The sequence below is a fragment of the Dipodomys spectabilis genome, unplaced genomic scaffold, assembly GCF_019054845.1.
Source record: "Dipodomys spectabilis isolate Male_0828 unplaced genomic scaffold, ASM1905484v1 ptg000085l, whole genome shotgun sequence".
Taxonomy (NCBI): domain Eukaryota; kingdom Metazoa; phylum Chordata; class Mammalia; order Rodentia; family Heteromyidae; genus Dipodomys; species Dipodomys spectabilis.
Window position 1 is genome coordinate 4,724,471 of NW_024870762.1, and position 22,203 is coordinate 4,746,673.

At 50.7% G+C, this 22,203-nt stretch overlaps 2 protein-coding genes across 3 annotated transcripts; both read left to right on the top strand.

Annotated features, from left to right (window-relative positions):
- Positions 1–573: 573 nt before the first annotated feature.
- On the top strand, positions 574–4,559 carry Psmb8 (proteasome 20S subunit beta 8). The gene is made up of 6 exons (XM_042684332.1): positions 574–770; positions 2,012–2,159; positions 2,531–2,642; positions 3,020–3,149; positions 3,485–3,689; positions 4,229–4,559. The coding sequence occupies exons 1-6, from the start codon at positions 645–647 to the stop codon at positions 4,324–4,326; spliced, it is 819 nt and encodes a 272-aa protein (XP_042540266.1). The 5' UTR covers positions 574–644; the 3' UTR covers positions 4,327–4,559.
- A 2,014-nt stretch (positions 4,560–6,573) lies between these two features.
- On the top strand, positions 6,574–17,912 carry Tap2 (transporter 2, ATP binding cassette subfamily B member). Of its 2 annotated transcripts, none has more exons than XM_042684329.1 (12): positions 6,574–6,680; positions 7,026–7,533; positions 7,625–7,739; positions 11,689–11,819; positions 12,074–12,279; positions 13,279–13,476; positions 13,590–13,718; positions 14,814–15,002; positions 15,388–15,561; positions 15,751–15,910; positions 16,373–16,509; positions 17,345–17,912. In XM_042684329.1, exons 2-12 carry the CDS (start codon positions 7,041–7,043, stop codon positions 17,525–17,527), a joined length of 2,115 nt encoding a protein of 704 aa, XP_042540263.1. In that variant the 5' UTR covers positions 6,574–6,680; positions 7,026–7,040; the 3' UTR covers positions 17,528–17,912. The 2 variants fall into 2 exon arrangements, with proteins under 2 accessions (XP_042540263.1, XP_042540264.1); XM_042684330.1 differs by lacking the exon at positions 6,574–6,680 and adding an exon at positions 6,829–6,881.
- The last annotated feature ends 4,291 nt before the right edge of the window (positions 17,913–22,203 follow it).

Genomic DNA, 22,203 nt, shown 5'->3' on the forward strand with positions numbered 1-22,203 from the left:
ACCTGGTGGAGGAGCGCAGCGCCAGGGCACGTTCTCCCGGCTGGCTGCGGGTCGGGGTGACTGCGGGACCATCGGGTCCCTACCGAGGCCCGCACGGGAAGATTCTGAGATGCTATCCTGTCCTTGGCTCCTTTCTCCACACTTGGGGTTTATTCTTTTCCAGTTGCCCCAAAACCTGTCCCTTAAGACGCAGCCTCCATGGACCATTTTTATATAGGAACGATGCCCGTGGGACACCGCCCCTGTCCCCAGCACGCAGGGCTGCCTGGAGCTGCGTCCTGCCTCCTGCAGCCTTTCTGGTTCGGGTGATGCGACCCCCTGTCGCCTTGTCTTCCTGGAAGGCGCTGGCGCGCTCCCTGGACGATCCATCACCTACCCACCACGCACCGTCCCCAGGATGGCACCCCGCCTCATCGTCCCAGGATGGCACCCCCCCAAGCCTCATTATCCCCAGGATGGCACCGCCCCCCCACATTGTCCCCAAGATGGCACTCCCCCTCCCCCCCCCCCCGCCCCCGGGGCCTCTTCTCGGAAAGGGCCGGGGACATGGAAGACGCCCTGGTTCCCTCCCCTCGGTGCCGGGCTTTCGCTTTCACTTCCTGCTCGGAGAGCCCACGGATCCCGGGGGTGTGCGCTGAGCGGTCATGGCCCTGCTGGACGTGTGCGGAGCCCCCCGAGGGCAGGGGGCGGAAAGCAGGCATCGCTCGGACCTGGGACACTACAGCTTCTCAGTGCGCGCTCCCGAGCTCGCCCTCCCCCGGGGAACGCAGGTGAGGGGCGCCGGCCGGCGGAGGGCGGAGGGAGGGAGGCAGCCCGGCTGCCCTGCCCAAGTGGGGAACCGTGGTGGCAGAGGGGGGCTCTCCTTCAGTAGGGGAACCGCCTGGGGAGGAGACACGTGGGGCTGGCGGGGGGGGGGGGGGAGGGGGCTGAGAGGCAGTACAGACTTGGGCAGAGTCCGAGGTGAGGGTGGGTGCTTTTATCCCCATGGGGTATCTGTCAGGGGGCGCAGGAGCTACACGGTGTCTTGGAAGAGCTATGAACCTGCCCCAGCAATTGCCTGTCCTAGAGCAAGAGTCGCTGCCTGGCTCTCTTGTTCTCTTCTGCAGGATGAGGGAGGATATATTCGTAAAACATGTTTTGTGAGAATTAAAAGGAATTATGGATCGGAAAAACTCTTAAAATGATCCTTAAGACTTTTTCTCCCTTTCTCTCACCCCCCCCCCCTTTCTTTCTTCTTCCTCCTCTTCCACGTCCTTTTTTTCCCTTCTGGTTCTGGGGCTGAACTCAGGGCTTGGGTGCTGCCTGGGCCCTGTGTATCCATTAGCTTCTTTGCTCAAGGCTGGTGCTCTACTACTTGAGCCACAGCTCCACTTCCAGCTTTATGCTGCTTAATTGGAGATTTTAAAAAAAATCGTACAGACTTTCCTTACCCAGGGTAGGTTCAAAACTCAATTTTCACCTCTCAGCCTACTGAGTAACTAGGCCACTGGAGGCCAGCAAGACGTCCATTTCTGTTGTGGGGGGGGGGAATGGAAACGGTTGGTGCAGGTGCATTTTCCTTTCCTTTTCTCAAACCATTTCCTTCTGGAGATGATTAATTATTAATTAATTTAGTATTGATGATTAACTGTTCCATTTGTTAATGGGTAGAAAATCTGGGCATCTGCATACTCTTTTTTTTTTTTTTTTTGGTCGGTTGTGGGGCTTGAACTCTGGGTCTGGGTGCTGTCCCTCAGCTCTTCAGCTCAAGGTGAACGCTCTACCACTTGAGCTACAGTGCCACTTCTGGTTTTCTGGTGGTTTATTGGAGATAGGAGTCTCAACGGTCTCTTCTGCCTGGGCTGGCTTTGAACCGCGATCCTCAGATCTCAGCCTCCTGAGTAGCTAGGATTACAGGCGTGAGCCACCAGCGCCCGGCTCTGCATACTCTTTAAAACCCTTTAAAAACCTGCTCCTGGAGCAGGTGCTCCAGGAGCCTTCACTGTCCCTTCCTTCTCTTCTCTTTCCTTAGCCCACCGCATTCTTGAAGTCTCTGAGTGGGGATGGAGAAAGCCATGTTCAGATCGCAATGGCTCATGGGACAACCACACTGGCCTTCAAGTTCCAGCATGGAGTGATTGTAGCGGTGGACTCCCGGGCCTCGGCTGGGAGTTACATTGGTGAGTGTGTGTGTACCAGGAGGCAGAATCTGGGGCGCTAGGCCCTCCTCTCAGCAGAGGCACAACATCTACACCAAAGCCCAAGCAAGAGCACATGGGGGGAACCATGGGGCCCTTTCTTCTTGAACTGGTGGCTCACGCCTGTCATCCTAGCTACTCATGAAGCTGAGTTCTGAGGATCACAGTTCAAAGCCAGCTAAGGTAGGAAAGCCCACAAGATGCTTGTTTTCAATTGATTACCCAAAAGCCAGAAGTGGAGGTGTGAGTCAAGTGGTATAGTTAAAAAAAAAAAAAGCTAAGGGGCAGAGCTCAGGGCCTGAGTTCAAGTCCCAGTACTCACAACAACAACAACAAAACCCCTCTTCTTGCAGCCACCTTGCGGGTGAACAAGGTGATAGAGATTAACCCTTACTTGCTTGGCACCATGTCTGGCTGTGCGGCCGACTGTCAGTACTGGGAGCGCCTGTTGGCCAAGGAATGCAGGTAAGCCAGGTCACTTTTCTCATTTTTCAGACTCGGAGTTGTTGCTTGGATTGTCCTAGTCACGGCTCCTCTCCTTTGCCCCTTGTATCTTAGTGTTACCAAGGCATTTAACAGAATAGCCTTTAGAGGATCAGAAACCTTTTTCCAAATCTCAGTCTTGGCTCCTGCCTAGGAGTGAAATCATTTTTCCATTATAAAGCATGGGCACTATCAGCCCTGGTGGACAGGATTCTTTACTGGGTTTTCTCTGGGTGGTTTAGCTACTTGAAACCCCGAGTCTTTCCCTGTTCTTAGGCCCTACCCAAATAATTCCTTCCCAGTGTGTCTCCTGCAACATCCAATTTCTCCCTCCTCCTGTCTCCCCCCCCTTCCCCCAGGCTGTACTACCTGCGAAATGGCGAACGCATCTCGGTGTCAGCGGCTTCCAAATTGCTCTCCAATATGATGTGCCAATACCGGGGCATGGGTCTCTCCATGGGCAGCATGATCTGTGGCTGGGATAAGAAGGTGGGTTCTCCCCACTCCGCATGCCTGTCCAAGTGTGGATGAAAGATCTCTTCCCATCTCCCCTTCCCACTCCATCCCTACAAGATACGGTGCATAACAGAGCTGTGGGACTTTGTTCCAGTGTATCCACTGGCTACTTCTTGATCCAGATGTGGGTGCTAAGCGCATCCCTTTGGTTGAAGTAGATGACTTCAAGTATAGTTTTCCTCTGGTCATTTCTCTCTCTGCGTTTTAGGGCTCACACTTGAATCTCGATGCTACCAACACATCTCTTTCCAACTCAGAACCTTTCTTCTAGGGTCTTCTAACCTTCTAAGGTCTTCTAACCTTTCTAGGGTCCAGGACTCTATTATGTGGATGAAGATGGGACTCGGCTCTCAGGACGTATGTTTTCCACTGGTAGTGGGAACACTTATGCCTATGGGGTCTTGGACAGTGGCTATCGGCCGGATATGACTCCTGAAGAGGCCTATGACCTTGGACGAAGGGCTATTGTTCATGCCACCCACCGAGACAGCTATTCTGGAGGCATTGTCAATAGTAAGAGACCAAAGCTCCCACCACCAGGCCTGGGAGAAGGGAGGGAGCATTCAGACAAGGAGATTCTGTGGAGGCTGAGTGGCAGGGAGGAACTTTTCAGAGTCAGGAGGACATCTAAAGTCATTGTAGTAATGAGTTGGGATGTGTGTGTGTGTGTGTGTGTGTGTGTGTGTGCGTGCATGCGAGCACGTGCAGTTGCTTCTATCAGCATAAGATGGCGGTGGAGAAGGTGGCCAGATGCTCTGTTTTATTTTATTTGGGGGACTAGTCCTGAGGCTTGAACTTCAGGCCTTGTGGTCTCATGTGGCTTTTTCACTCAAAACTGGTTGGCACTCTATGATTTGAGCCACACCCCCACTTACAGCTTTTTGGTAGTTAACTGAAGATAAGAGTCTCACAGACTTTCCTTCACAGGCTGGCTTTGAATTGCAATCTTCAGATCTCAGCCTCCTGAGTAGCTAGGATTACAGACATATCCACCAGTGCCCAGCTGACTCTGTTTTTTGTTTGTTTGTTTGTTTTTTGCTCATCCCCCACAGTGTACCATATGAAGGAAGATGGCTGGGTGAAAGTGGAAAGTTCAGATGTCAGTGACTTGATGCACCAATATCTGGAGGCCAATGAGCGGTGGCAGTGAGGGCTGGGCGGAGCCTCCTCCAGGTGGATGGAGCCAACTCAGGGACCTGGGCCAACCCAGTCCCAGGACAAGAAGAGGCTCAACCCCAGACGTGTTGAGATCAGGCTCGGTGACCGGTGGGACCGGCTGAGTTCATCATTTGTGTCCTCTCAATTTCATTGAGCATCTTCTGCCCTCTAGGAGCTTACAGGGTGGGGGGATGCCTAAACACAATAAAGGAAAACGGTTATAAACACCTGTGTGCTGTGGCTGGAGGGGGGTTGTGGGCTTTCTTTCTTTCTTTCTCTTTTGGTGTGGGGGAGGGACAGGAAATCAAGAGTCTTTTCCTGGGAAGGGACTCAAATGCCCAAAGAAACAGGGTCTCACTAAAATATTTCTTCCTGGCATTCCACGTTCATCTCCCTAAGACTACAAGAAGACTGAGCAGCTTTCTCTTGGGACACTGGTTTGTAATTTCTTTTAGCCTCCCTAGGGTTTTTTCTTTTTTTCTTGTTTGGTCATGGGGCCTGAACTCTGGGCCTGGGTGCTGTCCCTCAGGTCTTCAGCTCAAGGCTAACACTCTACCACTTGAGCCATAGCACCACTTCCAGCTTTTTCTGCTTACGTGGTGCTGAGGAATCAAACCCAGGGTCTCAAGCACGCAAGGCAAGCACTCTACCACTGTGCCACCTTCCAGCCCATAGGGTCCTTTCTAAAAATATCCAATCTGGAGATCCCCAGGTGGTCTCTCATAGATAGTCTGGGTGACTCGGAGTAGAATATCCTAAAACACCTGCTTTGGACTTTGGAGAGTAGGGGAAAAAAAGTTCTTAGCTAATGTATCTGAAGTGACTGCAAGCTTCTTAGCATTTACTCTAAATAACACCTTTGAGATGTTGGCTACTGAACATAAAGATATACATAAGGGTTCAATTTCATGATGTGACAAATCTGATTTCAAGAGGACAAGTCATGAATAGGAAGAGGAAATACAAAGGACTCTGAAGTGGGGGGGGGAATATGAGGAAGAAGTAAGTTTCAGGTTAGAAAAAAGACACAGGAAAACAATGAAATTCTTGGCTCACTCAGCGCTACAGGAAAGAGCACGAAGGGAGGCACCTCTCAAGGAGAGTTAGTTGAGGCAGACTCTCAAAGGGTAAAAGCAGCAGAGGGGGAAGGAGCTCTCTCAGGAGTGAGAGATCATTTTAAGAACAAATAGAATAGGGAGTAATCCTTGACTTCACACACCCTTCCCTTTAATTACCTTAAACATTAACTGACTCATTGATAATCACACTAAAAATCTCTCATATCAATTCCAAATGATTGCTCTTTTGGGGATATATTTCTTTCTCTTCCTCCTCTCCCTCCCTCCCTCCCTCCTTCCCTCTCCTCCTCCTCCTCCTCCTCCTCCTCCTCCTCCTCCTCCTCCTCCTCCTCTCTTCTTTTGTAGTTTTAATGTTCAAGGTCATTTCTGGAAGTGATGCTATGGCCCAGACATACTGACATGCTGCTGTGTGTTGGTCAGTGCAGAGGATCAAACCCCTGACTTCACACGTGCTAGGCAAGCTATTGACCACAGAGTCAGATCACTTAAAGAGTCAATAAACCAATCTGCAGGTTGTTTGGATAGCTGTGAGTGAGGCAGAATGGGGAGAAACCTGATTGTTGTTCTAATCAGTAATAAAAAGTAGGCCAGCCAGTAATCCTAGCTACTCTCGCAATTCAGATCTGAGGATGGAGATTCAAAGCCAGCTGGGCAGGAAAGTTCCTACGACTTTCATCTCCAATTAATCAGCAAACACCCAGAAGTGGGGCTGGGGTTCAAGTGATAGAGCATCAACCTTGAGTGAAAAACCCCGGGGAAAGCGCCCGGGCCCTGAGCTCAAGCCCAGTACTGTCAAAAGAAAAAAAGGTTAGTACCGGGCATTTCCTTCACAAGCACAAACGTACTGAATTTTCACCAGATGTTTATATGCGAACCAAAGATTAGAGACCCCTAAATTCCAAATTTCGAAATGCAAATCCCTTGAAGCCTGTAAGAATGGCTAGAACCTCTAGCTGTTACGCTTTACAAAGTATCTCAAGTCCTAGAAACAGTTTTTTGCCGTTGCATGTAGCAAAGTAACCGCCACCCGGGAGACTTGCGATGGTGCGGGAGAGGCGAGGGATCCGCGGTCTGCAGGCCTGGGGCGGCCCCTGCTGGCCACCGCGCAGAATGCAGGCCTGGGCTGGGAAGCGAAAGCGAAAGCCCCGACGTGCCCGGCGCGGGGCTTCCCCGCGGACCCCATTGGGACCTGCATTGAGATCGCATTTCTGACTCAGCGCCCGACATCCATCGGAAAGCCTGCGGTGCTGCTGCACCGCCGCGGCGGGTGAGTTCTTGCGGTAAAAACCCGGAGCCCATCCCATCACGCGCCGCATGGGGATGTGTCTTTTGGATTCCAGGAAGTGGAAGGAGCGGGGCTGTAACCCCTTGGCTGCCCGGAGGTTGGCGGCGGTGGGCGGGGAGGGCGGGACTCGAGATGCCGTTACTCTTTACTTCTTGGGCGGGTGCAGGGTCTCCAGGATCCTAGGTAGGACACAGGCCGGATGCCAGATGCACTGGGAGATCTTTCTGTGTCGGACTGGAAACTAGAGTGGCGTCTCTGGCTGTGGCCGATCGAGAGGATCACCATCAGGATCCACCTTTTATCTGATTTTTCACCTTCTCCCCATAGATCCCCCGCGCCACGATGCTGCCTGACCCGAGGCCCTGGGCCTCCCTGCTGCTGGCCGACCTGGCCTTCCTTTGGCTCCTTCAGGGCACTGTCGGGGCGCTGCTCCCCCGAGGGCTTCCAGGACTATGGCTGGAGGGGATCCTGCGACTCGGAGGACTGTGGGGACTGCTCCGACTGGCAGGGCTGCTGGGGTGTGTGAGGACCTTGCTGCCCCTGCTGTGTCTGGAGACCCCCGTGTTTCTCTCTCTGCGGGCTCTGGTGGGAGGGGCCTTGAATGCTCCCCCAGTACGCGTGGCTGAGGCCTCTTGGAGCTGGCTGCTGTTGGGTTACGGGTCTGCGGGGCTCAGCTGGGCTCTGTGGGCTGTGCTGAGCAGTCCAGAAGGAGCCCAGGAGAGGGATCCAGGCCTGGAGGACAGCAAAGCCCTCATGTGGAGGCTGCTGAGGCTCGCCAGGCCAGACCTGCCCTACCTCCTGGCCGCCCTCTTCTTCCTCACTATGGCCGTGTTGGGTGAGTCGAGTGTCAGCAGGTGGTGGGGGGTGGGGGGTGGGGAAAGAGGCCTGGTACAAGCGCATTCCTCTACCTTTCATTTCTCTTCCAGGGGAGACATTAATCCCTCACTATTCTGGTCGTGTGATTGACATCCTTGGAGGTGATTTTGACCCTGATACCTTTGCCAGCGCCATCTTTTTCATGTGCTTATTTTCCATTGGGAGGTAGGTGAAGGGCAGCTGAGCCTTTTGCTAGACCCAAGTCTTTTGTTGTTGTTGTTGTCAGTTGTGGGGCCTGAACTCTGGGCCTGGGCGCTGTCCCTCAGCTCTTTAGCTCAAGGCTAGCGCTCTACCACTTGAGCCACAGAGCCACTTCCGGTTTTTGGTGGTTCATTGGAGATGAGTCTCAGAGACTTTCCGGCCCAGCCTGGCTTTGCATCGCTCTCCTCAGCCTCCTGAGTAGCTAGGATTACAGGTGTGAGCCACCGGCACCTGGCTTAGACCCAAGTCTTTTCAGGCACGCGCATTCCAAAGTTGGGTCTTGTGCAAAACACCAAATGGAAAACAAACAAAAAACCTAATACTCGAATACATTTACTCACCATTTTGGTCCATCCATCCATTTCTTCTGTCTTCCAATTTTGTCCAACACTCTAAAGGTTTATATTATTATTATAGATAAGTGGGTGTGTTAAATAGGATGTGTTTGAGTTGCCTCTTGATGTTTTGTCTTGGTAAAATTCCATCTCTCTTTTCTGCCTCCTCCCTCTTACACTTGAGTGTGTCTCTCTTACACTTGAGTGTCCCTCTTACACTTGAGTGTGTCTCTCTTGCACTTGAGTGTCTCTCTTGCACTTGCATGTGTCTCTCTTACACTTGAGTGTGTCTTTCTGACCTCCTGGCAAGTTGGGCCCACTGCTTCCTCTTGGTCCTTCCTTCCTCACTGATTTTTCTAATCTCTGAAGCTGCTAATTGGAGACCGATTCCCCTTTTGTTTCAGCATCTTTAATCTTTTCACGTTCCCTTACTATGCTTCTTTCTAGACATATTTCAGAATCTGTTCTTTTAACCATATAGGACAAGTAAGCAGACAAACCAACAAACCAATGCTTCTTGGTAGGGCTGAGACTGGGATGAAATGAGCTAGGTGCAAGGTACACAGAGTGAGCATTCTTAGGTACTCACCCACCCACCTGACTCTAATCCCCACTGAGCTTCTCATCTCCTCCTCCTCCCCCTTCTCCCTCTCCTCCTCCTCCTCCTTCTCCTTTTATGGTGCCACTCCTGGGGCTTGAACTCAGGGGCCTGGACTCTGTCCTTGAGTTTTGTGGCTCAAAGCTAGCATTCTACCACTTGAGCCAGTTCCACTTCTGGCTCCCCTCTGTCTGCCCCCCCACTCCCATAAGAGTCTCATAGACTTATCCCCCCCCCACTCCCCTGGGCTGGCTATGAACTGCGCAATCCTCAGATCTCAGCCTCCTGAGTAACTAGGATAATAAACACAAGCCACTGATGCCTGGTTCATCACTTTTTTTTGTCAGTCATGGGGCTTGAACTCAGGGCAGGGCACAGTCCCTGAGCTTTTCTGCTCAAGGCTTGCACTCTATTACTTTGAGCGACAGCGCCACTTCGAGTTTTCTGGTGGTTAAGTGGAGATAAGAGTCTTACAGACTTTCCTGCTCAGGCTGGCTTCAAACCATGATCCTCAGATCTCAGCGTCCTAAGTAGCTAGAATTATAGGCATGAGCCACTGGTGCCAGGCTCATCACTTATTTGTTTATTTATTTATTTATTTATTTTTTGGGTCTGGTCGTGAGGCCTGAACTCTGGGCCTCGGCGCTGTCCCTCAGCTCTTCAGCTCAAGGCTAGCACTCTACCACTTGAGCCACAGCGCCACTTCTGGCTTTTTTCATCTTATGTGGTGCTGAGGAATCGAACCCAGGGCCTCAGGCATGCAAGGCAAGCGCTCTACCACTGAGCCATCTTCCTAGCCCTATTTGTTTATTTTTGTCAGTTGTAGGGCTTGAACTCTGGGCCTGGGTGCTGGCTCTCAGCTCTTCAGCTCAAGGCTAGCACTCTACCACTTGAGCCACAGCGCCACTTCTGGCTTTTTCGGTTAATGTGGTGCTGAGGAATTGAACCCAGGACCTCATGTTTGCGAGGCAAGCGCTCTACCACTGAGCCACCTTCCCAGCCCTCATCACTTATTTTTTATGATCATGTTTAACTTACCATACTCTCCAGAAAAAACAACGCAGTCCTTCATTATGTCTTCATCCCATTCTTACTATCATCTGAAACCAGTTACTCAACTGTGAACTTAATTGATCAATCCACTTTCCCCTTTCTCTCCAACTGTCACAATTATGCCTTGCATTATTTGACTTCTCAGTAGCATTTGGCATGGGTAAACTCCTTTTTTTTTTTTTTTTTTTCCGGTTGTGGGGCCTGAACTCTGGGCCTAGGTGCTGTCCCTCAGCTCTTCAGCTCAAGGCTAGCGCTCTACCACTTGAGCCACAGCGCCACTTCCAGTTTTCTGGTGGTTCATTGGAAATAAGAGTCTCCTGGACTTTTCCTGCCTGGGCTGGCTTTGAACCATGATTCTCAGATCTCAACCTCCTGAGTAGCTAGGATTACAGGCGGGAGCCACCAGTGCCCAGCTGCCTGGGTAAACTCCTTAAAGTAGAAAATTGTTATTGTTTCATTAGGCAGATGATATTTCTTTTTGGACAGTGTCACCCCTTCCTTCACTCTCTCCCAGTTTTCCCCTTTCCCTGCCCACAAGTTGTATCGTTCATTTTCAACAGTGTCTAGTGTGAATACCATTGCTGTTTGTTCACTCTGTCCCTCCATTTCTGTGGGCACTAATAAACTCTTATGACATTGTTTTGCTTTTATGACCTTTGTTAGCTTTTATGAACTCCCCTTTGACACACTAGTCCTCTCTGCTTCCTTCTGAGAATTTCTCCCTCTGCACAGATAAATATGGGCTTTCCTTGGGACTCTATAGTTTGCTATTTAATACCACTTTTCCTGTTGAGCTGACTCAGTTTATCTCAGCAAATGATTCCCAGATCCATGCTTCCATGCCCAGCACTAGTCTTGTAGACGCAGCTTTTCTATGGCCATTTCTAGGGCAGCTCAGTTACCTCACACACCAGCCATACTCCTGCAACTCCAGACATTCCACACTCCTCTTAGTCTTTATGAAAGTGGATTCCTCTTCCTCTTGCTTTTCCTCTTCCTCCTCATGCCACCATCAATACCCCAGCCACCACCAGGTCTTCCTCATTCTCCAACAGCAGCTCTGCAAGTTCCTAATTTCAAAGTGTCACACCTGTGATTTAGCTTCTCTCTCTACTTTCACTACAGTTACCAAGTCCATGAGTTCATGTCTCAGCCCAACAACTTTTAAATGTGGCAATAAAAATTGTATTAAAGCTCCATTTTGTGTGTGTGTGTATGTGTGTGTGTGTGTGTGTGTTGGTTGTGGGACTTGAACTCAGGGCTTGGGCACTGTCCCTGAGCTTTTCTACTCAAAGCTACAGCTCTATTGCTTGGTGTTCTAGCGGTTAATTAGAGATAAGAATCTCAGGGACTTTCCTACCTGAACTAGTTTCAAACCATAGCCCTCAGATCTTAGCTTCCTGCTGAGTAGCTAGGATTATAGGCATGCAAAATAACTCTGTGTGTGTGTGTGTGTGCGCGTGTGTGTGCGTGTGTGTTTAAATATTTCCATTAAGTTTTACTGTAAAAATTTGGTTGGTTTAAGTTGAATTTTTCTGTGGTAAAAGATAGTGTCACTGCCTTTAGGGCTGTAGAGAAGGAGAAGGTAGAGTGTTTGGTGTGGCAGCTCTCATAATGAAACACCTGTGAGCGTGGAGAAGGCCCACATCAATGGGAAGGAAAGAAGCCAAAACAGAGCCCAGAAGGGGAAGCAGGTGGGAAGGCCAGGGCAGAAGCAAGCACAGAGCAATTCCTTTTTACCCACCGCGCCCACTTCTTCTTGTTTATTTCTGAGCTTGTGTCTTCTTTCTCTGTTGTCTCTTGTCTGCTCCCTCCAACTTTGAATATCTTTTCATTGTGGATTTTCCCCTCTGCTTCACCCACCCACCTCCTCCTCCTCCTCTGCCCTCCCCCCTCCATGCTCTTCTCAATTCCTCCCTTCCCACAGCTCACTGTCTGCTGGCTGCCGAGGTGGCTCCTTTCTCTTCACCATGTCCAGAATCAACCTCAGGATCCAGGACCAGCTTTTCTCCTCCCTGCTGCATCAGGACCTTGAGTTCTTCCAGGAGACAAAGACAGGTGGGTCTTAGAGACCTGGAGGACAGATCTGGGATTCTGCTGGTCATTCCTTGTCGTTCACTTACCCTGCTGTCTTTATCTATCTGCTACAACCTGGAATTGTCTTTCAGGACAGTGTAAAGGCCCAGCCTCCACATGTTCCTGCAAATGAGGAAGGGTGCAGAGAGGCAGGCCCAGCCCAGTGGATGGACAGGAGGGAGTTTCTGTGGGTGCTGCAATGTGCATGGTTTTCTCATTGACTTTGCCCTCCACAGGGGAACTGAACTCAAGACTGAGCTCAGACACCGCCTTGATGAGCAGATGGCTTCCTCTGAATGCCAACGTACTTCTGCGGAACCTGGTGAAGGTAGTGGGGCTGTATGGCTTCATGCTCGGCGTGTCAGCCCGCCTCACCCTCCTCTCACTGCTCGACATGCCCCTTACGATAGCAGCCGAGAAGGTGTACAATGTCCGCCACCAGGTACGCAGGGCTGTTGGGGGACCTGAGAGGGAAATAAAATGTAGAGGGGAGGACGAGTCCACCTTCATCACCATAGGATGTGCTCCTTGCAGCCTTTAGAGTATGTTGTACTTTTCTTTTCTTTTGCCAGTCCCGAGGCTTGAACTCAGGGCCTGGGCACTGTCTCTAAGCTTCTTTTGCTCTAGGCTAGTATTCTACCACTTGAGCCACAACACCACTTCCGGCTTTTTCTGTGCATGTGGTACTGAGGAATCGAACCCAGGGCTTCATGCATGCTAGGCAAGCACTCTACCACTAAGCCACATTCCCAGCCTAGAGTATATTGCACTTTTACACTGTTGTTTGGCTTACTTGGTCAGCCATGGATGGATATTTGACTTCAGAAGGTCTGGGAGCCCTGGGACTGTAAACAAAAATACATACATGTATGTGAGTTCTGTGTGTGTGTGTGTGTGTGTATGTGTGTGTGTGTGTGTGGTATGATGGGGAATGGGGTATTTTTCTGGGGTAGAGAATACATTTTCACCAGCTTCTCAAAGGAGCCTATACATAAAGGAATCTTGGAGGGTTTGAGGCAGAGTATATCCCTTTATTTAAAATCAGCAGAAACTGGCTGGAGTGGGGGGAAGAGGGTTGGATTACAGTTAGTGCCTTTAAGAACATTGGCATTGGTGTGCATCCATTGCCACCGTCTATATCCAGAATGTCTTCCATCTTCCAAAAGTGCAGCCCTGAACCCCTTCAACTGTCACTTTCCACTCCTTCCCACTCCAGTCCTGGCGACCAACTTTCTGATTTTATGAGACTCTAAGCCTTGCCTATAAGTGAAACTATGCAGTCATTGTCCATTTGTGACTGGCTTATTTCAATTAGCATAATTCAAGGCCCATCCATGCATGTTACAACATGTCAAGATGTCCTTGCTTTCTAAGGCCAAGTAATACATTCATGTCCAATGTCCATTCCAATCTGGAAATGTCTGCTTCCCTGCTTTCTCAGGCTTTGCTTGTGAAGATCCAGGACGAGGCAGCAAAGGCTGGGCAGGTGGTGCGGGAGGCAGTTGGCGGTGTGCAGACGGTGCGCAGTTTCGGAGCAGAGGAGGATGAAGTGTGTCGCTATAAGGAGGCCTTGGAGCGATGCCGGCAGCTGTGGTGGAGAAGGGACCTGGAGCGAGCCTTGTACCTGCTCATCCGGAGGGTCAGAGTGGAGGGAGCCCAGAGGCGGGAAGGCTGAGGGCGGAGCTTAAGGCAGGGCTTGTGTTCTTTGCAGAGACTCGTTCTCAGCTTGCTTCTTTCTTCTCCCCATGTCAGGTGCTGGGCTTGGGTGTGAAGGTGCTGGTGATGAGCTGCGGGGTGCAGCAGATCCTGGCTGGCGAGATCACCCAGGGCAGCCTGCTCTCCTTTCTGCTCTACCAGGAAGATGTGGGGAACTTTGTACATGTGAGTATGGGGCCTGCAAGTGCTCGCTCCTTATACCTGCTGTTTTCCTGACTGGCCTTAAGGATTTAGTATTTATTTAGTTGAAGCAAATTTTTTTTTCTTAAGATTACAGGCTCACGCCCGTAATCCTAGCTATTCAGGAGGCTGAGATCTGTGGATCGTGGTTCAAAGCCAGTCCAGGCAGGAAAGTCCGTGAGACTCTTATCTCCAATAAACCACTAGAAAACCAGAAGTAGTGTTGTGGCTCAAGTGGTAGAATGCTATCCTTGAGCTGAAGAGCGCAGGGACAGTGCTCAGGCCCAGAGTTCAAGCCCCACGACCAAAAAAAAAAAAAAAAAGAACAAATTTTGTTATAAAAACATATAATGTTAAAATTACAATGAATCTCTATAAATCCATCACCTGCTTTAACTGTGATCACTCACAGACCATTGTGTTTTATTTGTGTACCCACTCACTTCCCCATCAACCCCCCCCATATTATTATGAAGTAACTTTCAGATACCATGTAGCAGCTGGGCACTGGTGGCCCATGCCTGTAATCCTAGCTACTCAGGAAGCTGAGATCTGAGGTGGTCACTGTAAAGCAGGTGATGAGTACGCATGGATTGAAGTGTGGAGAATGGCACTAGGTACCCTGTTGGCTACACAAGTGTGTTAGGCACACCACCTGCTTTTAATGTGTTCTGTGTACACAGGGAGTATCACACAGGAAGGACTCGGTCTGGAAATAGAAGTAATGCCCTGTGTTCTGGGTAGAGACTTCAGATTCCTTCCACTGAAAATGGAACATAGAAGTACTGGTGCTGCTCTTAAATTCCACCCCAGCTAAGCCAGATATAGTAGTACACACCTGTAAGCCCAGCACCTTGAAAGCAGAGGAAGATGGTGACTTTGAGATCAGTCTAGGCTACCTAATGAGACCCTGTCTCCAACAATTACAAAAAAAAGTCCCCTCCAAACTGCACGTTGGAAGGCAAGGAAGAATGGGGGGTGGGGGGCGTCAGGAGGAGGACGGCTTGGCTGTGTGCGGAGGGTTGGGGTGCGGGTTCTGGAGGAGCTGTGATCCGCTGACCATCCATTCCTATTTTGTAGGCGCTGATATACATGTATGGGGATATGCTGAGCAACGTGGGAGCTGCGGAGAAAGTTTTTGGTTACCTGGACAGAAAGCCCAATCTGCCCCCAGAGGGGACTCTGGCCCCAGCCGCACTGCGGGGCCAGGTGGAGTTCCGAGATGTCTCCTTTGCCTATCCCAGTCGCCCAGATCAGCCTGTGCTCCAGGTGCCTGAGAAGGGGGGAATTTCCACCCCTTGTTGCTGTTCATGATTAGATTAATCACCACAGCCCGGAGACTAACCTGATCTCGTTTCTTCAAGAAGACAAGGAGGGGCTGGGAAGGTGGCTCAGTGGTAGAGTGCTTGCCTAGCATGCTTGAAGCCCTGGGTTCGATTCTTCAGTACCACGTATGCAGAAAAAGCCAGAAGTGGTGCTGTGGCTCATGTGGTAGAGCACTAGCCTTGAAATGAAGCTCAGGGACAGTGCCCAGGACAGAAGACAAGGAGAAGGACCCTGAGGGAGGGGCACTGGGGGAGGAGGGGCACTGGGGGAGAGGAGAGGCATTGCAGGGAGGAGCAGGAGGTCCCTGACAGCTTCCCTGGTCTTCCAGGGCCTGACATTCACCCTGCGTCCTGGGGAGGTGACAGCGCTGGTGGGACCCAATGGGTCAGGGAAGAGCACCGTGGCTGCCCTGCTGCAGAACCTGTACCAGCCCACCCAGGGGCAGGTGCTGCTGGATGGAGAGCCCATCTCCGAGTATGAGCACAGCTACCTGCACAGGCAGGTAGGTGGGGAGCGAGGTGGGGGCGGAGGGCAGCGGGTGTCATCACCTAGAGAGGATGCCATCCATGTTAGTGGGAGGGCTAAAAACAAACACCAACACAAGGGTCCACTCTGAGAGAGAGGGAGATGGAACCGGAGCCCCCTGGGGTGAGCACTGCATGCGTCCCCTCTGCCCTTCCCCTCTGGACAGGTGGCTTCCGTGGGGCAGGAGCCCACGCTGTTCTCGGGTTCTGTGAGGGACAACATCGCCTATGGGCTGGCGAGCTGTGAGGACGACCAGGTGCTGGAGGCTGCTCGCGTGGCCAACGTGGACGATTTCATAAAGGAAATGAAGCATGGGATCCACACAGGTGTGTCTTACAGATTGGATCATGAATCTGCTCTTTCAGTCAGCAGAGAAGTAAAACCTATTCCTGGGGTGAAGGTTGGGTCCATGAAACTCTTTCCTGCTCCTCCTTCTGCTTCCCATTGTCCACCGCCCCCCCCCACCATGTATTCATTCTTCAGCTCCTCCTTCCATCTGTGTGTGTGTGTGTGTGTGTGTGTGTGTGTGTGTGTGTGTGTGTGTGTGTGTGTGTGTGTGTGTGACTGTTCCCAGGGAGCAATGCAGAAGTGTCTCCTCCACCTGAGAAGTCCCAAGGTCTCCACCCTCATTGTGACCTTTCCTCCCCCCAGATCCCACTACCTCCTGCCAGGTCCTAGTGGAAGTAGCCAGGGTGCACTTACTCCCCTTCGTGAGAGGCGGGGAGGGGGTGCAGAGTGTTGTCCTGGTTCCTTGTGTCTGAGGAGGGGAACATCTCTGATTTCCTCAGATGTAGGGGAGAAAGGCAGCCAGTTGGCCGTGGGACAGAAACAACGTCTAGCCGTAGCCCGGGCCCTGGTGCGGGACCCACGGGTCCTGATCCTGGATGAGGCCACCAGTGCCCTAGACGCCCAGTGTGAGCAGGCTGTGAGTACCGGGGTGGGAAGGGCAGGGGGCAGTGGGATGTCTGGCTCCCATTGGACAGCTCAGCCAGTGGGATTGGGCCAGGAGGAGGAATGGCTCATTGGTGGAGAAACACCTGCGTCTTTGTAGGGTTGGGATTGGAGGAGAATGTGGTGGTGTGGTCCATCCTTGGTTCCTCCATCACTGGCTTTCTGTCCACCAGTGACAGCAGTGCAGCCAAGAGAGGAGGGCTGGGCAGACCCCAGCCTACCTTGCAGTCTCCTCGTGTTTCAAGTTAGGTGCCTGAGTCTCATGCCTGTAATCCTAGCTACTCAGGAGGCTGAGATCTGAGAGTCCTCATACAGAGTTGACTTGGGCAGGAAAGTCCTTGAGATCCTTTTTTTTTTGTTGTTGGTCATGGGGCTTGAACTCTGGGCTTGGGCGCTGTCCTTGTGCTCTTCAGCTTAAGGTGAGCGCTTTACCGCTTGAGCCATAGCACCACATCTGGTTTTCTAGTAGTTTACTGGAGATAAGAGTCTCTCGGACTTTCCTGCTTAGGCTGACTTTGAACCTTGATCCTCAGATCTCAGCCTCCTGAGTAGCTAGGATTACAGGTGTGAGCCACCAGTACCCAGCGAGTCCTTGAGATTCTTATCTCCACCACCAAACAATCAAATCAAAAAATCCCCAGAAATGGAGGGATAGCTCATCTGAGCAAGAACGCTTAAGTTCAAGAAAGCTTGAGTTCAAGCCCCAGCACTGACACAGAGACACAGAAAAAGGTGTCTTTACCCTGAGTCACAGGAGATGGTGTCTGGCTGGGGACATGGTGTCCATTCCTTTCTTATCTGTCCCTCAGCTGCAGGCCTGGAAATCCAGTGGGAACAGGACGGTGCTGGTGATCACGCACAGCCTGAACACAATTCAGGAGAAGGACCAGGTTCTGGTGCTGAGGCAGGGGCGGCTGCTGCAGCCTTCCCAGCTCAGGGAGGGCCTGGACCCCTATGCCCGCCTGGTACAGCAGCAGCAGCAGCAGGACTGAGGCCTGCACAGCAGGGCGGTCCCAGGCCCATCACTTGGACCCAGACCCCCATCCAGCACGGCTTCTGTGAACTGCCCTGCGTCCCTGAGGAGTGGTCCCTGGAGCTGGAGGCACGGTGGAGATCTGGATCATGGGTCCTTTGGGTGGGTTGGTGGGGGAGGGGAGTGGGGGGATGGGGTGGAATCTGGCTGCACCGAGCTTTGCCTGATGCTGAGCGATATACTGTAGCATAATAAATGCATTTAAAGTGCTTTTTCTTCATGATAATCTTTTCCCTATAATGTATGACTGTTTAGAAGGATTCATTCATACAGATGTTTGGAAAGTATAAAAAAACACAATGAAGAAAAAGTAAACCTAGCTACCTATTTAGTTACCATGCTGAGCCATGTCGTTGTCTTGCAAATTCCCTCTCAGTTATGCATCTGTTCACTGAGGCCTCCATTAACCAGCACCTGCTCGTCCTCACAGCTCGCCAATCCAAGAACAGCGTGGGCTCCTGCCCCACCAAAGCCACCTGTCCAGAGGGGAAGGGCAGAGGGGACGCATGCAGTGCTCACCCCAGGGGGCTCCGGTTCCATCTCCCTCTCCTCTCTCTGAGTGGACCCTTGTGTTGGTGTTTGTTTTTAGCCTTTCCACTAACATGGATGGCATCTTCTCTAGGTGATGACACCTGCTGTCCTCCGCCCTTCCCTCGCTCCCCACCTACCTGCCTGTGCAGGTAGCTGTGCTCATACTCGGAGATGGGCTCTCCATCCAGCAGTACCTGCCCCTGGGTGGGCTGGTACAGGTTCTGCAGCAGGGCAGCCACGGTGCTCTTCCCAGACCCATTGGGTCCCACCAGCGCTGTCACCTCCCCAGGACGCAGGGTGAATGTCAGGCCCTGGAAGACCAGGGAAGCTGTCAAGGACCTCCTGCTCCTCCCCCCGATGCCCCTCCTCTCCCCCAGTGCCCCTCCTCCCTCTGTGCCCCTCCCTCTTTGCCCCTCCTCCCCCCAATGCCCCTCCTCTCCCATAGGCCCCTCCTCCCCCAGTGCCCCTCCTCCTCTGTGCCCCCCCTCTTTGCCCCTCCTCCCCCCAGTGCCCCTCCTCTCTCTATGCCCCTCCCTTCCTCATGCCCCTCCCTCAGGGCCTTCTTCCCTATTCCCTTTTTCCTTCAGTAACTGGTGTTTTGGGGGAAACTAAGGTGGGGCTGGAAAGACACAGCTTCCTAATTTGCAGTGTTCCTAACATCTGATAATAGCTACCTTTAATAGAGGTTTAATATGAATAACCATTACACTAAATGATTTTTCAAATCTCTGTGTGTGTGTGTGTGTGTGCACGTATGTGCACATGTGTGCCAGTGCTGGGGCTTAAACTCAGGGCCTGGGCACACTTTGAGCTTTTTTGCTCAAGGCTGGTATTCACTACCTGAACCATAACTCCACTTTCAGCTTTTTGGTTATTAGTTGGTGATAAGAGTCTCACAGACATTCCTGCCCTGGCTGGCTTCAAACTGCAATCCTCAGATCTCAGCCTAAGCTGCCCATCACATATGATCATATTTACTCTATCCTAACTCTGTGAGAGTGGCTATTGTTTATGGCTGCCATGTTACAAACGAGGTTCAAAGAGATTCGGCGACTTTTCCAAGGCTCCCCAGTGGTAGACTGGGAGTTGCATCCAGGCCTGGCCCTAGAGTCCAACCGTGTGAATGATGTTGCCCCTTGTATCTCTTCTTTTCAGTTCATGGTCAGATCAGACACAGCGGGGTTAGTTCTGGAGGCATTCTCTTCCCACTCCTGCTGTGCTGGCCTTCCTTCATAGTATTACATGATTCCCATCTCCACACAGAGGCTTCTCCAGTAGGAGCTGCCTTTTCCCAGCCATTCTTCATGAAGTTATTCCTCTTCCTTGAAGGCGCATGGGATGACATTCCTTCTCTAGACTGCTTCCAGAGTCCTGGGCACCATCTGCCCAGACTCCCTGCAGAGCACCGAAGGTCCCCAGCAGAGGATCCTGCTCTTTTTTGGTGTTTTCAGTGGTGGCCACCACAAACTCCCTGCCCTTCCCCCATTTCTTTCCCATTTTACCAACCCTCCTCTCCTGCATCTCCACAAGTCCTTTAAGATTTAACTCAGGGTTCGGGCTTGTAGGAAGTCTTCCTTATTTCCTCTTGTCTGGAGAAAGTTTCCTTTCCAGGTGCTTCTGTTGCCTGGGACTTGGCCCTGTTCCAGCTCTCTCTAAAGTCTTCCCAGCCCACTCTGTCCTGCATTAGAACAGGAGCTCCTGGGGCTAAAAGGCCACATAACTTAGTTTTGAATCTGCTACCTGGCACAGGGCCCAAACCATGAGAAAAGAAATAACAAGTCTGCTGGATTAATATATTAACATAATCCTCTCTATGTATCCTGGCCACTGAGAACCGGTTCAACCATTCAACCATGTAACATCACTGGGATTGGGGAGGGACTTGGCCTTTGGGACTCCTATTCTAGGAAACAGAAACTTTCCCATTCCGGGAAACAGCAGGTGCTTTCCAGTGCTAGTAATAAACAGCTGTTTGGCTGTTGTTGGGAGGAGGTGGAGTGAGAGTGAGGAGCACTTTTGCAGATCATCCAGACCCACCCAGTGCTGAGGGAGGGGGGCTAGGAATGTGGCTTAGTGGTAGAGTGCTTGCCTAGCTAGCATGAAACCCTGGGTTTGATTCCTCTGTACCACATACACAGAAAACCTGGAAGTAGTGCTGTGACTCAGGTGGTAGAGTGCTAGCCTTGAGCAAAAGATGCTTAGCGACAGTGCTCAGGCCCTGAGTTCAAGCCCCAGGACTGGCAAAGAGAGAGGGGGTGGGGGCTGGCCTTGATATGGTAGAGGAAGTAAGGATGAAATATAATATTTGACTTGGATTGTGTAAAATGGATAATGTATGATTTTAAGATATAAATGTAACTGTGCTTTCTGTGGATGAGACTTCCCTGGTAACTAACTAGCTATTTTAGCTAGTAACTGCAACTGTAACTCTGTAACCTTGTAACTCTGTAATTACACTCTGCTTCTGCTGTTTTCTGAACAATGTGAGCCCTAACCCAGCCAAACCATCACCACCCTTTGTTCTATTCCCCTGCTTCCCGCCAGCAAAACCTTGGCGGGAAATTTAAACTTAAGGTGCGAATTTCTTGTAACAATCATTGGCTAAAACCAACACCCAACCTCCCCCTTTCCCCGCCCTAGTTTTAAATGCTTAAAAGCCAATGTGGGCTGGCACTCAGGGCTGTTTCTGGGGATCCCAAGTTGAGGCACATCAGCACTTTTCCACTCAATAAAAGTTTTTATATTTTCACTGCAGACTGAGTGGTCTCACTGCACATCCTCACTACAGCCTGATTCCTCTTCCTCTTACAAAATTATTTCCTCCTCCTTCTCTTCCTCTCCCCCCACTCTCTCCAGTACTAAGACTTGAACTTAAGACCTGTACTTATGACTTTTGTTTAGCTTTTTCTCTCAAGGCTGGTGCCACTTGAGCCACAATTCCACTTCTGTTTTTTTGCTGGGTAATTGAAGATAAGAATATCTCAGATTTTTCTGTCTGGATCTTTGAGTGTTTCCCTGTGTGTGTTTTCCTCTAGTAGCTTTAAAGTTTCATCTTTACATCTTACATCAAGATTTTTTTGATTCACTTGGAGTTAATTTTTGTACAAGGTGAGAGATGGCAGGATTACTCTTTCTAAAGGAAAACAGGAATGGAGAGAGGAAGAGTGAGGAAAACCTTTCAGTTTTCTTTTGGACCCACAATTCTCTATCCTTTCTATCCTGCCCTCAGTGGAAACTGCATTGAGTCAGTCCTTGATGACCTTGCTCTGTGGGATGGCCACCAGGAGGCTTCATGGTGCCCTGATGAGGAAATGTGGAATAGTCAGGGTTTGAAAAGGACTGGAGACTAAACAAAAACAGAAGATTGCCTTTGACAGGCAAGGGTGGCTGACGCCTATAATCCTAGCTATTCAGGAGGCTGAGATCTGAGGATTATGCTTCATAGCCAGCCTGGGCAAGAAAGTCTGTGAGTCTTTTATCTCCAGTTAATCACCAGAAAACTGGAAGTGGTGCTGTGGTTCAAAGTGGTAGAATGCTATCCTTGAGCCCAAAACCTCAAATTCAAATTCAAGTTCAAGCCCTGAGTAACAAAAAATAAACTGGGCATTGGTGGCTTATGCCTGTAATCCTAGCTACTCAGAAGGAGGCTGAGATCTGAGAATCAGGGTTCTAAGCCAGCCCAGGCACGAAAATCCATGAGACTCTTACCTCCAATAAACCACTAGAAAATTGGAAGTGGTGTTGTGGCTCAAGCGGTAGAGCACTTGCCTTGAGCTGAAGAGCGCAGGGACAGTGCCCAGGCCCAGAGTTCAAACCCCAAGACTGACAAAAAACAAACAAACAAACAACAAAAAAAACTGAAAATGAATAAATACAAATGTCCTTGTTTGGGTATGTTCTGGTGCCATCTAGTGGTCATAAGAAATGTCAGGTTTTTGTTTTTTGTTTTTGAAACCAGAGTGTTATGACTTATAATTCTCATAATAATTATTCACTGGGTGTTTACTGTGCTAGTGCCTGACATTTATCTTCATACATGCCAGCCATTTCTAGCTCAATTCTAATGGACCACTGAAGTAGGAAAGTGGATTTTGCTAAATTTTG